Genomic DNA, 15,746 nt, shown 5'->3' with positions numbered 1-15,746 from the left:
TAAGAGCAAGCATGCATTTTTTAAAGAATTTTTACAATAAAACAAAAATAATGGATGGAATCAATCATCTACAGGATCATACACAGCATGCATGATCCTATGCTTAACTTTCGATTTACGTGTTTCATCCATATTTTTCAATTTATTGTGAAAACTCATTAAAAAATGCATGTCATCATCGTAGATTTCTTGTGAGATCAACTCATTGTTTTGTTCGGATATAATTACAACTCATTTGGATACAATGCGCTCCATATTTAAAAAAAAAAAAAAAAAAAATCGGCTTTGAGTGACAGCGAAATCATCTAAAGAAAGCCGCTTAGTTTTACCTTTGCTCTGGTCGGCGCTTATCCCAAACTCGGCGTAAAGTTGAAAACTTGAAACTTTATGTGACGTAGCACAGACTGGTTGCCTTGGCAGTGCAGTTCGGCTTTAACCCCTTATGCCCTCATCTGAACACGGCCTAACACCGCACTGACCATAACCACCTAGATTTTCTTTTTTGAGACTTATGTGGCAGCGGCAGCATCTTAAAAGGCAAATTGTTTCAGACATTTTAAATGATATCCGAAGTTTCATTCCTCTGCATTAATCTTTCTAATTTTACGAATATCTGTTATTTTTCTCCTTGGATTTTTTCTTCAACTAAAGCATATTATTTGGCAGTAATTTTTGTTTCGAATTTTTCATCAGATCATCAGTTTTTGGTAATATCTGAATCCGGTCCCAATAACAGAGCAGTACCGTATACAGGATCTGGTCATCAAATGAACTTTGAAACAGATAAGCAACGGCTATGTAATGTGAAAAATTATGATAAGCGATTAAATTTTTTTTTTTACATGCTATGTCTGTAATTTGTATATCTTTATTATCTAACCAAACAGTTTTTTTCATTTAAACATCTACTGGAATGATTGGCAACATCACCACCAAATTTCATGTTCGGCAGGATATCATAACAATCTAAAATGCATTGCCTTATATGACTGAAACCTTTTTTTTTTTTTTTTAAAAATCCTATATAATTTCAAATGAAGGCTTTTGATATTCGAGTTGAGACAAAATAAAATAATATAAATAAATATACCAATAGCATTGCCATATGCCTAATATGCAATAGAATTAACTTGGACCCTTTAACCCACCGGGCGGCTCGCATTCAAATCTATTTACGTCTCGAAAACTGCAGTAAAAATTAACCATGTTTACAATTTTTTTTTTTCACTTGGAGTGAACCAAATTTGTCCTGAAAACGGCCTTTGTTAGATTTTCTTCCCCCCTCCTTGTAGGGCGATCAACAAGTCGTTTCACTTAAGTGATGGCTTCCTACTGTCCTTTCATTACCGCCTAGAGGCGATTAAGCAGATGGGCTGCTTTTGCCCTTACGGAGGAAGGAACACGTTTTGTGTCCATGCTTTGGTTAGACGAAAAAAGATATTTTTTTCTGAAAATCCAAAACAGAAAAGGAAGTTTTGTATTGCATTGTTACTAATTTTGTGCATATTTCTAATCTTAATTGCTTATCAGAGCCGTGCCAAGATATTTTTTCACCTGAGGCAGAAAGGTCAATGCGCGTCCATATAAATATAAAAATAGCTACACTTGTATTAAGGAAAAGTAATTGTATTAAATCAAAATGTCCTAACTCTTATAGCATAATTATACCATAATTCTTAAAGTATTTTTTAATCGTAGTTTTATAAATTCAGAGAAATAATGTAGCCAATTATTTATAATTTTCAAATGAAAACATTAAAAAATTCGTTTTTGATAAATAAGAAATAACACTGAAATGCATATTGCATTAATTTCCAGGTTTCCTTGCAATTTTTTTGGTTTGTTTTATTGATTTAAGTTTGACGAAGCTTATTTCCCCTAATAATTAAAGTAATTTTCGAATTCGCATAGCCAATTTGGCGCCTCTTCTAGTGATTCACATGAGCCCGGCTTTGTTGCTTTTTAAGTATAAATGTTATTAATTTTTATTGCGTTTCGGTATTTTAATGTACGTTTATAGAATGTTAATTTGTTTTTATATGCATATTTCAGTAATATAATCTTACGACTAGTGAGACAGTGTAGTTTAACTAATTTTCTGTTTTTGATTCATGTTATCGAGCTTTAACGCTAAGAAAAAATTTATAAGAGGCTTAAAATACCTAATTCCTATTGAAAGCTATATCTAATTGATAATTAAATTACTATTAAAATAACAAACACATGCTCAATGTCAGTCATTTCGACATAATGTTTGTAATTCATTTTACCACAAATTTATTTCGTTTATCTTGTTTCATATTTATAAAAGGGGAGTTTACCTTCATCGCATTTATTGGTTGATTGAATATTTTGAAACAAATTTCAGTCATAATAACCTTATTAAAAATTTTCTACATATAGACAAGATGTCACAGATACCTCTCAGTTTCCGAACTAAATTACATGGTACTGAAATTCGGTGCATTTTCATATGATTATTTTTGACAGAAAGAGTTACCTTACATAAATCACAAAAGAACATTGTTTTAATTCTTAATTAAATATAGCACTTGTATTAAATTGCTAAAATTCATTGTTAGGAAAATCGCGCTCTAAAAAATTAGACACTTTTACCTTTCAAAGTGGAATTTTTGTGGTTTTCTCTGTGCATAATGTGGGCGCGAGTAAGTTTTTCTTAGAATGTCCTCCATGGAGGCATTCCTCCCTTTAGGCAGATAGCTCTCCCTTGCTTTGAAGGAAAAATAAAGCAAACCAAAACAAAAGCTTCAAAATTGGTGTTTAAAATTTTTTTGTTTTCAAATACGCAAATTACTTAGAGATCTCAATTCACATTATCAAATGTTATTAGTTAAATAAATAAAAGCAAGCTGAGGATTTCCATTTAAATTGTTTGTTTTAAAATAAAAAATAAGAACAGTCAGTTTTGAATAAATCTTGTCAACATCAAGCAGGGACAGGAACATGCCAATGTAAAATTTAATATTAGGCCAAAAAGAAACGCTTTGACGTAGATTTTGGATAAAACTTAATCAAATTCGCAGGTAGTCAGAGACAGGCCTTTCTTCATTAGAGAGAAAAAAATGTTTCTGAAGTATTTGTGTATTTATTACATAAATGTTTTAATGCTTCCATAGCACTGCTAATCGATAAAATTTATTTGATGAAAAGTAGGAAGTTTGCTTTTAAAATTCCGATTTTTCAACTTTTTCAGTGACATATGTGGCATCGAAAAACACGTCTGGCCAGGAGGCAGATTAATGGCTGAAAAATTCTTAGAATTTAAAGAGGTATCGAACAAGAAAATTTAGGGATGGCGAAATTCTAAGAATTTGGCACTTGACAACGGCAAAAGTTTTAGAATGTAGAGAGCTACAGAATTTAGGCAGGGCAAAATATTTTAAATTTATAGAACATCGGTCAGTAGAATTAAGATCCCACAGCAATTGCACTGAGAAACAAATCGACCTGCTTCTCGATTATGCGGATGGACGCAGATTAACTTCCGAAAGCTCAGTGAAGCAAGAGCTATACATAGTGCAGCTATTTACGATTTCTGCTATAATAAACTGAAATTTAATATAATAATTTAACACTATATATCAGTTTACGAAAACATGATGATACTTTTGAGAAATTTTCTTTGATTCCCCAGTACACTAAAAAAAAAAATACAATAGATTATATAATGATATTACTAACAAAATGATGCCGATGACGCATTTAATTTTTATCTTTTTATTAATCTAAATAAATATGTCATAGAGTTTTCCATAACTTATAGTTTTGCAAATTAAAAATGTTCAATAATATAATATGTGATTATGGTATTATTGGTATGGTACTATTCAAGGCAAAGTACACGAGGGTTATCTGCCTAAATGGAGGGATGCCTTCGTGGAGGCCTTTCTAAGGGAAACTGGCTCGTATACACGTTACACATGGGGAAAACCACGAAAACGACCATGCAGCCAGGCCGTTCGCAGGATTCGAACCACGGACCGGACTACCAGTGTTCAGCGTCTTTACTGCTCGGCCGCTGGTGGGTAATATGTGATTATGAAAGCTGTGTAAAAGAAGAAAAATTCTTGCATATTCGTCAGGCAGCATACGATGGGCACCTGCTTGAGGAAAAGGATGCGTTTGTAGATGACTTTTTCAGGGAAACTGGTTTGGTATATTCAACCTAAAATTCACCAAAATACCAAGCAACGAACGCATTCGCCGGAATTCAAACTTAGGCAAAACTACCAGTGTTCAGTTGCAAAAGAGAGTTAACAACATAAACAGGTAACATGTCTGAAATTAGTATTTATTGCATCCAACAGTGATATGATTTTCTGATATAATTTAATGGAATATCACTGTAAAAGAAAGGGAATCTTTTTTTTCCTCCTTTTGCAAGGAGATTTTTTTCCGCTTTGTTTTCAACATTTGGTTGAAATGCAAATTAAATAAATATTTACAAATGCAGAATATTGGATAGTTATTGATGATTTCGAGATTCAGTTTCTGAAATCCATTTCATGTGTCATTTCCTTAAAAAGGTGATACTGAAACCAACTTTCGAGGAGTAAAATGATTACTAGAAAAGAGTTTCCGATTTCTTTCATTCTTTTATTCCCATTATAAATTTATCCCGTAGTTCTTAGAACATTCTTCTATCCGTAAGTGATGATTTGCTTTCCGTTCAGAATTCCCCTATGAGCTGTTTATTCTTAGGGCAGAAAAAGTAAAAAGCTTGCATACATCGCCATTCCCGGAAACTAGACAGTACCGAAAACATTACTAGACAGTCCGGTTTACCAAACAATAGAGTTTATCTGATTCCAAGTTGTAAAAGCTGACAGTTATAAATTGTTATGTTCATGGCGACCTTCAGAAGGCATCAAATTACTTCAAAAGTTCCGCTGCTATAAATTTTCAGACTGCAATTTTGTTCCTTTAAATTTTCGAAAATACCTATTTTTTAAGTATTTTTCGGTACTTATATTAATATTGATACAAATAATATAGGAAGCACCAAACGTAGTTATGATGTATTTTAATTTGTCCTTAGTATTTTCTCACATATAAGTATTAACACTTTGTCTACACGTTTCTAATGTTTCACCATAGTAAGCCTTCTCTTTCTGAATGTATTCAGTTCCTTTTCGCTTTTGTTTTCTGCTTCTTCTTCTTCTTCTTTTTTTTTTTTAAATTTTATTTATTTATTTATTTAATGTTACCATATCCTGAGTTTTACTCTAGCTATTAGCTAGAGTAGCTACTAGGTAGCATTCATTATAGTACATTCATTATATTCATATAGCTACTAGCTAGCATTCATTATAGTACAAAAACTAATATAGCTTGTCAATATCAACACATTTTTATCTTCAATAAATCCACTAATTCGATTGATGCTGTAAAAATTACAATTTAATACTTTAGCCAATTATTCTGATTATAGTGATTTAAATTCGATTTTAGGCAACATATGCATTCTTTCAGAAAACGCGATATATTGAGCACCGCTGTTACAAGTAAATACTGTACATTCAACCATTTCATAATATGTAAATGTAGCATAACTTCTTTTCGAGTGCTTGCATTGAGAGTCTTCTTCAAGTAAACCTTAATGGAACTTTATTTCATGAAAATTTAGAAGTATTATAAAAGCCTCAGAATTATTTCCATTGCAAACATTTATGAATTGTGCAGAAAAATATATAAGAAAAAAATCAATGAGAAACTGTTATCGAATATACATTTCATGACAGTAGTAAAACATTTTTTCAGTACCGATGGTGTTAAAAAGCTCAATATTGTGATAAGCTAAATAAAATAAAACGGTATTAAAAGTTTAATATTGTGATAAGTATACTAATCTATAACACTCATTTGATATTTTTGCCATTAGGAACTATAATGTAATTCTAACCGTTAAAGTAACATTGTATTTGTATTAACTACAATTGTAATTGTAATTTCAATTAAATTTATCAGTACTCGTTGCACCTTGAGGGAGACGCATTATTATTTTTTTTTTTTTTCTATTATATAAAATACTGTCCTCAGAAAAAAATGTCTCTAGACATGATTCTGTCTCCAAAATTAATGAATGAGGTGAACAGAAATAATCTTGGAACAGCCTTTGGGCAAGTGCTGCGAGTATGCGAAATGTAAGACTGTAATTAAACTTCGACCATCCTGGAGACTACACTTTCTTAGAATATTGGCATTCGACAAATTATAAGACCTTCCATTTATCTTTAAAGTTTAAGCTATCTGTTATTGACTGAGAAAAGCTGGTAATTCTTTGTAGTTAAAACTACAACTAATGCAGTTATAACTGTAATTGTGCCGCCCAGATGGTATAGTGGTTAGGGAAGCCAGACTGCGATACCGAAGGGCCTGGGTTCGAATCCCGGAGAAGGCATGGTTTTAACTGTTTGTCCTTTCATAGGAGGCGATGGTGGCCCACATATTAGATGCCTCCATAATAAAGTGACTGCAACTTCTGGCCTTGTATAGACTAATGGACTGTGTTGCACTGTAACTGTTCCCAATCTGCCATTGGTAAAAAAAAAATAATAATAATAATAATTGTAATACAATGATTGTTCGAATTACAATATAACTTCAAAAGCAATTAGATTTTTCACTCAGCAGAGTAATAAGTCGTCTTTTGAATACTACAAGTTCAAATCGGATGCCCATTTTGGCAAACAATCTAAATGTTTAGATAGCTCCGTGGATTTCCTTATGTGTAACATGAATACAAATCATTTTATTTTAGAAAGTTCTCTATGAGTACATCATTCTTCTTAAACGTTTCGTTGCATTCAATTAAATAAAGATCTTTTCCTGCTTTTATTAACGGATGATGTGAACATGAGCCAGTTTCCCTTAGAAAGTCCTCCATAGAAGCATCTTTGCAGTCTTTACCGTAATCCAAATAATATGACAATCACAGGTGCACAAGAAAATTGTACTTTTATTTGTTCTTACGTGAAACAATGATGGAAAATAGTTCAGGCAAGTACTTTCACTTGTAACTGAATAATGCATTTTAACTATTTATGGAAAATGTGTGTTATGTTGAATAAAAGACCAATTCGTAATTTTTTTTTCCAATGGCAGGGAGTAGCCGTTTATAGACATTGATCACTACTAAGGCCGGTCACGTTATTAGGGAGGGAACTAATACGTTGGCCACCGTTGCCACCTATGAAGAGGACGAACAAATTACATTCATGCCCTATTCGGGATTCGAACCCAGGCTCTTCGGTACGGCAACCAGAGTCACGAACCGCTTTACTGTCTGGGCGGTAATTCATAATAAATGGATTTAGTAAAATGTCTAATACACACAGCAATTAAGCATACTGATTGTTGATCAGAATCCTTTTTTACCAGCTAAAGCAATAGGTTGGACAAGCGTCCCGTAGCAAATCATTTGTGGAAACATCCCTTTTGCATTGGCATAAACTCTTTGCTTGCTTTCCCTTAATCTTGTAATTTAAGTTCACATGTATATCGAAGATCATAAACATACATATTTGCTTACTAACGTTATGTGCATTTCTGTCTATATAAAATATTTCCTTTAAATAAACTCCTATTTATGCTGGTACCACAAACTACAATATATGTAAGATGATTCAGAAGACATGACAGAAAATATTAATATTTTTCTCATAGGTGATTATCCCGTTGTATTATTTAAAAACTCATTATCCAAAATGCAGAAACATTTCGAATATAATATTATTGACTGTAATTTTCAAATATTATCACTATTTCCTTTGCCTATGTCACTGAAATTATAAGGGACAGTTGTTTTTCTGATGAAATAGTTACAATCATCTGCTGCACAATTTTAATTAAGAGGTTATTACAATTGCATTGTAATTTTTATTAGATAATATAATTACAGTTATACCGTTTACTCAATTAGATTTCACAATTAAAATGCAATTATAATTAAAATGCATTTGAGTAAATTGTATATAATTAAAAACTGTTACATTGTAATTACAAGATAATTGCATAATATTATTCCAATTACTATGTGTTTTCAATTGCATTCTGCAATTACATTTGCAATTAAGATCATGATTTTCCTGGGCTACGTAACTGCTTTTATCAGAAACAATTGCTATCCTAATTACATTATTATAATTACTTACTGGAGTTACAATGACAGTGTAATTGTAATTAGATTATATGTTTGCAGTTGCATTGAATATGAAATTGGATTTCACAAATATAGAGTAATTGTAATTTAAATGAAATTACGTAAATTGTAATTGTAATTAAAAAAAAAACAGCTACTTTTTAACTATAACTACTTAGTAATTGCATAATTTTATTACAATTGCATACTACACTTAGAATTACAATTATGATCATAATTTCACTATGTTAAGTAATTCTAATTATCAGAGACAATTACTTTCCTAATTATGTAGATATAATTACCTACTGCAATTGCAGTTAAAATTACGTTGTAATTAGCTAATATTACCGTAGTTGTGATTAGATGCAATAAAATTTGTAATTGTAATTAGATTATATAATTATAATGTTTGTGATTATCATTGCATTGTCATTGTAAGACTTAAGAATTAAAATGCAATTACATACATTATTGTTGCATTTAAAAAGTACTTACTTTCTAATTGTAATTGCGAAGCTAAGTACAATTGCAATATAATTGAAATCACATATTTCAAAATATTGTTGCAGTTTCTTGCAATTTTAATTTTAATTCCAATTACATTTTGCCAAACTGCATCTAAAATTTGGAGAATAATTAGGCTGGAAAATGAAAATTCTCTTTACAAACATAAACATTTAAGTTTACTATAGCTGGTATAAGCACAGAACAGCTGGAAGTTTTGAACGAGCTATTTATTCCAAGCTGTTATTCAAAACTTAACGATAAAACCCATTTGCCCCTAGCGAATAGATAGTTTCCTCTCCTCAATTACCGCAGAGAGGGGAGGGCACTCTGAGACAGGCCGTATATATGCTGCTTTGCAGTTTCAGGCCAAAATTTAAGTTTACGTATATATGCTGCCTTGCCGCCATGAGGACCAAAATATTTGGACGCATATATGCTGCCTTGCCGCTTCGAGAGCCATTATTTTCGAACGCATATATACGGCCTTGCCGCCTGGAGGGTTAAACCTATCTGCATGAAACATCTTTGAGCTCATCGTTTTTCTGAATGTGCTCTATCTGAGGAAGAAAATATTATATGCTTCAGTTATTTTAGATGCTAAAAAATATTTTTTATTATAGAGGAGAGTTTCTGAATCGAGGCAAATATAAATAGCTGACCAAAAATCTGTGCAACTGAAAAAATGCTGGTAGTAATTATCCTAAACTAAAAGTGACAAATGCAGATAATTAAAAGGAGAAGGGGGAAAACTAGCTGTGCTGAAGATATAAGAATTCAGTTTTTAGATTCCTTCAGACTTTTAAGAGGCTCATCAGTTAGCACAATTTTTCACAAAATTTTTTTAAATTAACTGAAGGTTATATTTTTGTGTGAAATTTTCGTTGTTTTGCTGCATCGTTTTGTAATACTAAGCTCTCTAATAAGGCATACTTCATTAATAACTCTAGAAAGGAGATAGTTTTGTTGTCTTTTGCCATAGTTAAATAATCTGTGATCCAAATTTCAAGATAATTAAAGGTGCTTTAACAGGAGTTTCATTTCTAGAAATCATGAAGGAAATTAAATGCTGTGTTATTGGTATGGAAAAAGGCAAATAGTTTCTTTACTGAACAGTTTACTTACTTTAAAACAGGACTGGCACTAGACCTTTTACCATCCGGAGCAGATTCTGCTTTCCAGTTCCTTCCTAAATTCTAAACGTTTTGCTGTCTGGTGCAGTCACACATACTCTGGCGCGAGCCGCAATTTTCATGAATTGAAGTGATTCTAGATAACACCTGCAACTCTGATCCAGTCTTGCTTTGCCAGTTATTATATTTTTTGACATGAAAACCTTCAGTTTTAAAATGAAATGGCTGAAAACTATAAGGCAAATAGCTTGTATGGAATGGGGCAAAAAGGCTGAAAGAAAGTGTAATAACAATAGAGAATATAAAATATACAAAGGTTCACATTAAAAATGTTCTGTAGTGATTTTTCTAAATAAAACACTGATAAGAGGTAATCTCCGCCATCTTTCACGTCTGTTGAGAAAATGAGCTTTTATTTAAATTTCATAAAATAATTATTGAACTAACATTAAAAATGTTTATCGTATTGTTTAATAAGAACAAGAGATAAAATAATTTTCTTTACAAAATTAATCTACAATTTTATATCATGAATAATAAAAGCATTGGCACCCAAATGACAAAAACCTAATAATTAAATTGTGTTATCAAAAGTGTAAACCATTAACTCTTTCGCATTTATCAAGGAAAACCCATGTATGTATTATTCATGTTATAGAATTGCAGCAGAACATTGTGAAGAGATTTACTTAAAACTATAAGATAAATTATTGTTCTCCTTTTAATGTGTTAATTCGGGGTTCGTACGGTCCTTAAAAGTCCTTATTTTTTTCAAAAATGATTTTTGGTCCTTAAAAGTCCTTAATTTTGGCCAAAATGAATAAACGGTCCTTAATTTTGCTCATTTGACATTTCTTATCATTTCTAATGATTGCCATTCTAAGTGTGAATTACGATTTCTCATGAATATGGAATTAAAATTACATGGCTCTTAACTAATATGTTGGCGGATTTGCGTTGCAAACGATAAAAAAAAAACAATTAGCTACTCGAACGAAAGTATCGGTGTCTGATTGGCTATTCACCCAATCTTTCGAAACAGGTGTTATCCATAAATTTAGGCAGATTGTGACGAAAGCGCAAAGCCGGAAGTTCTTTAAGAGGCGAAAGTGATGATGAAGGTGCTCGAGAAAAAAAAGGGGGGGTTCTGAAAATATTTGCCAAAATTAGAGCAATCCCAACCTGGAAGGCCACAACCCTTCCGACGCCAATAGGAACAAGATGCCTGGAAAGTGCATTTTCAATAAACTGTGGCTTCATCAAGCTGACTACAAAGACTGGATATTGATGGATGGCAATCCTTAAATGTGGTCTTTGTCTGAAACAAATTGAAATTTCTAGAATGGGAGAGTCAGCGCTGAAAATTCACATGAAAGCTAAGTTTCGCTTTATCATTTCAATTTGTTTTTACATGGTTTTCCCTACCTTAATTTCTGTGTTTGTTTGAATTAAGCCATAAATTAATTTTTTATCACCTTCTACGAAGTTTATTCTCTTTTGCACATACTATATGTATGGGATATCGGGATTATGAGTTTATTTCTGCAGAGGGTCTGTTATCGATTTCGCGGGAAATCTGTTGGCTCCATTTCGATTTTAGGTCGCCAAGGGCAAATTCGGTAACGCTAGCCGAGAAAATGTGAAGTTCGGAAATACGTTTTGAAGCTTCAATAGACAATTAAGTATTTGGTTTAAACCTATGTTGTTGATAGTAATGCATAATTTTTGCTAATGGCGATACAATTATTAGTTGAAAATAACTAATTAAAATTTTTTTAATATTTTTAAAGCTGAAAACAACTAATTGAAACTAATTTTCATGAATTAACTAGACGCAAAATTAACTTTCATGAATTACTAAAGTTATTGGGTAGAAGTTTAACTGAAAATATACATTCCGTATTATATATATACAGTACAAAGTCCGAGGTCTGGACTCGTCGGGACTTCGGCGATCCCAGATTTGAGATTTTTCTGGATATTAGATCATTTTAAATCTACTAAGATGGCACGTAGAAATTATAAAATTGAAAATACAAAATCGTGATTTATGAAATAATGAAGCATTTATGATTTAAAGGGTATCAAAATTTACAGAAGAAAAGAGCTTAATATTTATATGTTTACTTTATTAAACATTTCTTTCAATGTGAGTTGTTTGATTTGTTTTCTCTGCTAATACTTTAGACTAATACTATAGACATATAATTTCTTGTTCAGTTATTAAGTTCCATTGTTCAAGTCCTGTAATTGCTGTGTCGAGAATTCCAAATAACTTGTCAATCAAAATTTTTTCTCGTTCAGTAACCTCTCTGTTACTTTCTTCACTATCGGTAGCTGTATTTTCTGGATTTAGAACCATACTACAGATTTCGCCCTCCGTTAATTGATTGATGATTGGGCATTGTCATCGCAATGAAAAACTTCTGTTTAACTTTATAATTCTGCCGGCTGGTGCGGCCATGCGAGCTCTGGTGCTGGTTCTGGCTTTATGTGAATAACAAATCAGTTATTCTTAATTCAAATAGTACTAAATATAATCGTTTGTCCTATGAGTATCATTAACAAAATCTATTTTTATCAGAAGGAAAGAAATTTCTGCTAAATCTCCCCTTGTCAACATTTTAGCGCATTAAACTTAAATCTGTAATTGGATAATACTCTATTATTTGGCGTCGCTGCACGATTCATCACTCAAGTTGTCATCCGTTGATAAACATGCGGTGATGAAAGCAAAATACAATAAATAATGATTCGCGATTTCGGCATCAAGGATATAAAATATTAGTTGGTGTAAAATTAACAAATGTTTCGGTTTGAGATTATGCCAAGCAGATACGCAGCTATGGAGTCAAGTTACTAATCACACAAATTTATACTAAAATAATTATTTCTTCAATAATGAGATATTTTATTTAGCGCCAAACTGAGATTAAGAATCGGGATTTCCGGCATTTTTTTTATGATGAGGAAAAAAATCTAATGCGCGTGCGTAAAGCATACCCCTTCCCTTCAAAAAAGCCCTAAAAATTGGTTGGTCGTGGCTTTGAGGTCCGGATTTTAGATCATTCCAGATATTGCATGTCCAGATCTCGGACTTTGTACTGTATATATATATATATATATATATCTTTCAAAATATAACTTACCAGTATGGATTCACTCTTTTAAAATAATTCTACTTTAATTAAACTTAGGAGATAATATAATCAATTAATCAATATTGCTTAGGAAATAAATTATATATATATATATATAGTAAAAAATGTATATTTTCACTATTCAAGTATTCACTGTGACAAGTAATCTTATCTTGTCTTATGAACAGGCCTCTGTGGAAAGGGGCTTCTCTGTAAATAAAGCAATTGAAATTGAAAATTTAAGTGACTCATCATATATTTTTCAATGCACAGTATTTGATTACATAAAATTTTCTGGAGGTGTTCTTAATATCGAAATTAATAAAGAAATGAGATCAGCAGCAGCTTCTGCAAGAAGTGGAGTTTGTTATTTAAAAGTTCAGTATTTAGAAGAACAAAAATCTTTAACTAAATCTGAAAATTCAAAGAGGAAAAGAAATATTATTGAGGAAGAAATTGGATTATATGAAGCAGAAGAACAAATTTCTTCAAAGGGACATTAAAGATGTTAATGAAGAAGTAGATGCTATAGCAGATGAAGCTGAGACCAGCAGAAACATTGATTTGTTTATCAAAGCAAATGAACTTAGAAGAATAGTTAAAGAAAAGGAAATAGACATAAATAAATTAGATGTTAAAATAGCTGAAAAGATTTCAGGTTTAAAAAAAGCACAAATGTTTTGTATCTTTTATTGTACAGTTTATTATTCTAGTATCTTTCAAAAAACCAAGGAAATAAGTTGTATGTTTACAAATCAGTTATTTTAATCTGCAAAATATTCTTACATTGTGATTATAATAGTAGTTGACTGTGTTTAAATAAATATCAAATAAGTTAAATAATAATCATGTAAATCTCTAAAATAGTGACTGTTATTAGTGTAAGATACACTTATACATGTTTTTAAAGAAATTATGTCCCTAATTTAATGTTATCTACTTCATAACTTGTAGGGAGTTAGTTTAATTTTCAAAATTGTTTTATGGTAAGTATTAAATTGAATTTAATAATAGTGCATAATACACACTTTTGTTAGTTTCTTAAAGTGAAATTACAAGCATGAAGTCGGTTGTATGGATAATTGCTTTATTCTATTCATTTTTTTGTTTGCTTATAGGTCCTTAATTTTTTTTTTTGATGGTCCTTAAAAGTCCTTAATTTTCATGTAAGGAAATGTGTACGAACCCTGTTAATTTTTTTATGATTTTTAAGAAAAAGTTTGTTTTATAGAAATCTTTTGTTTAAAAATATATATATTTCTATAGTTTGCTGTCAAGGTTTGTCCTTTTTACAATTTCTCACAAAATTATATTTCATCATCTATTATAGAAATATCTGTAAAATCATCTTCAGGTAAGCTGTGCTACTAAATAAAATATTTGTCGCAAGTCCATGCAAAAATTATAAACTTGATGTATATATTTAGCTATCGAGTGAATCAAAAACTGAACTATGACATGTCTGAATATGTGTTTTAATATTAATTTTCTTGCTTTCATTACACATTTCTATGTTAAAAAGCTTAGTAATATTGTTTAAAGATTCATTTAAACGTATTCTGATGTTTTATTAAAAGTTTCCTTGTTTTTTTGAGGGATGATAGCTCTGAATTGTATTCTTATCTGTGAAGTAAAATTTTCAGTATTATAAACACCTATCGGTAGTTTTATAGAATCTATTTATAAATTAACCTGTGTATGGATTTTATTCATTGACTTTAAATATTAATGTGATAAATATGTTTGTCTCAAATTATTATAATTAATGCTGTCCTAAAATATAATTTGCTGCATAGCTTTTTTAACTTCTTAAACTGTATCCTGGAGTCACCTGTCATATTTTTAATTATGAACTCATTTATCATTTTTACTCCTTAGCTGCATTCCTGACACAAACTGTGTGCTTGGATGACACTACAGTGAAATTTGAAATTTGGGACACTGCAGGTCAGGAAAGGTATCATAGCTTGGCTCCTATGTATTATAGAGGAGCTCAGGCTGCTATTGTTGTATATGACATAACTAATCAGGTATAAAACTTTTAAAGCTTCTGTTTTTAAATGTTCCAAAAATATAATTTTTCTTCACATATTAATTTTTATGCTTTTTCATTTTATTAGTTACTTATGAAACTTTTCTGTTTTAGGATACTTTTAGCAGGGCTAAAACTTGGGTTAAAGAACTTCAGCGTCAGGCAAGTCCAAATATTGTCATTGCATTAGCTGGTAATAAAGCTGATCTAACAGCAAAAAGGGCAGTTGAACATGAGGTAAGTAGTATTAATAGCACATTTCTGAGGTTATCACTTCCACCTTGCCAGCTGCAATTTCTTCGTCGCCAATGGTGAGCTGGCAGCTGTTATTTTGAGAACTTTTGATAATAATTGAGAAATTTTACCATCTGAAAGGGGGAGGAAATATATTTAATATTTTAACCTTGGTCTCAGAGTTGCTTTCCAGCAAAGCAAAACTGCATTTAAATTATTCTAGGAGATTAGGAGATTTTTATGTATTGTTTAGTATGAAGATTTAGTATTTCATTTAAAATTGAACAAAACAAGTAGGGGAGGGAGAAATTCTGTTAAAATGATAAAGGAAGTTTTAAAAAATTTACTATCTGTTATAATTTTGTTGTAATAGAATAGCAGAATTTATGATACATAGAGAGAAATTCAGCGTTGCATATACATTTGTCCTTTTGTTAAGCATAAAGTAGCTGTAAATGTTATTGAATGAATCAAAGTAGATCAGATACTCTGAGGGGGGAATCATTTCAAGGACCTAAAATTGGTAATCAGTTCACGTT

The 15,746-nt window shown here is 31.1% G+C and overlaps 1 protein-coding gene across 2 annotated transcripts in view; it reads left to right on the top strand.

The window, feature by feature from the left end:
* The window catches only part of Rab5 (RAS oncogene family member Rab5), a 69,785-nt gene that overhangs the window by 25,906 nt on the left and 28,133 nt on the right, over positions 1–15,746 (top strand). For both annotated transcript variants that reach the window (XM_035354590.2, XM_035354589.2), the window contains 2 exons: positions 14,820–14,971; positions 15,088–15,210. In XM_035354590.2, the coding sequence (XP_035210481.2) occupies positions 14,820–14,971; positions 15,088–15,210 (275 nt within the window). The remainder of the gene's footprint in view (positions 1–14,819; positions 14,972–15,087; positions 15,211–15,746) is intronic.

The sequence above is a fragment of the Stegodyphus dumicola genome, chromosome 5 (assembly GCF_044657685.1).
Source record: "Stegodyphus dumicola isolate Sdum_Otavi_A_Nest chromosome 5, ASM4465768v1".
In the NCBI taxonomy this organism is placed as follows: domain Eukaryota; kingdom Metazoa; phylum Arthropoda; class Arachnida; order Araneae; family Eresidae; genus Stegodyphus; species Stegodyphus dumicola.
The sequence above is the reverse complement of the archived record's forward strand: the minus strand, read 5'-3'. Positions and strand labels throughout refer to the sequence as shown.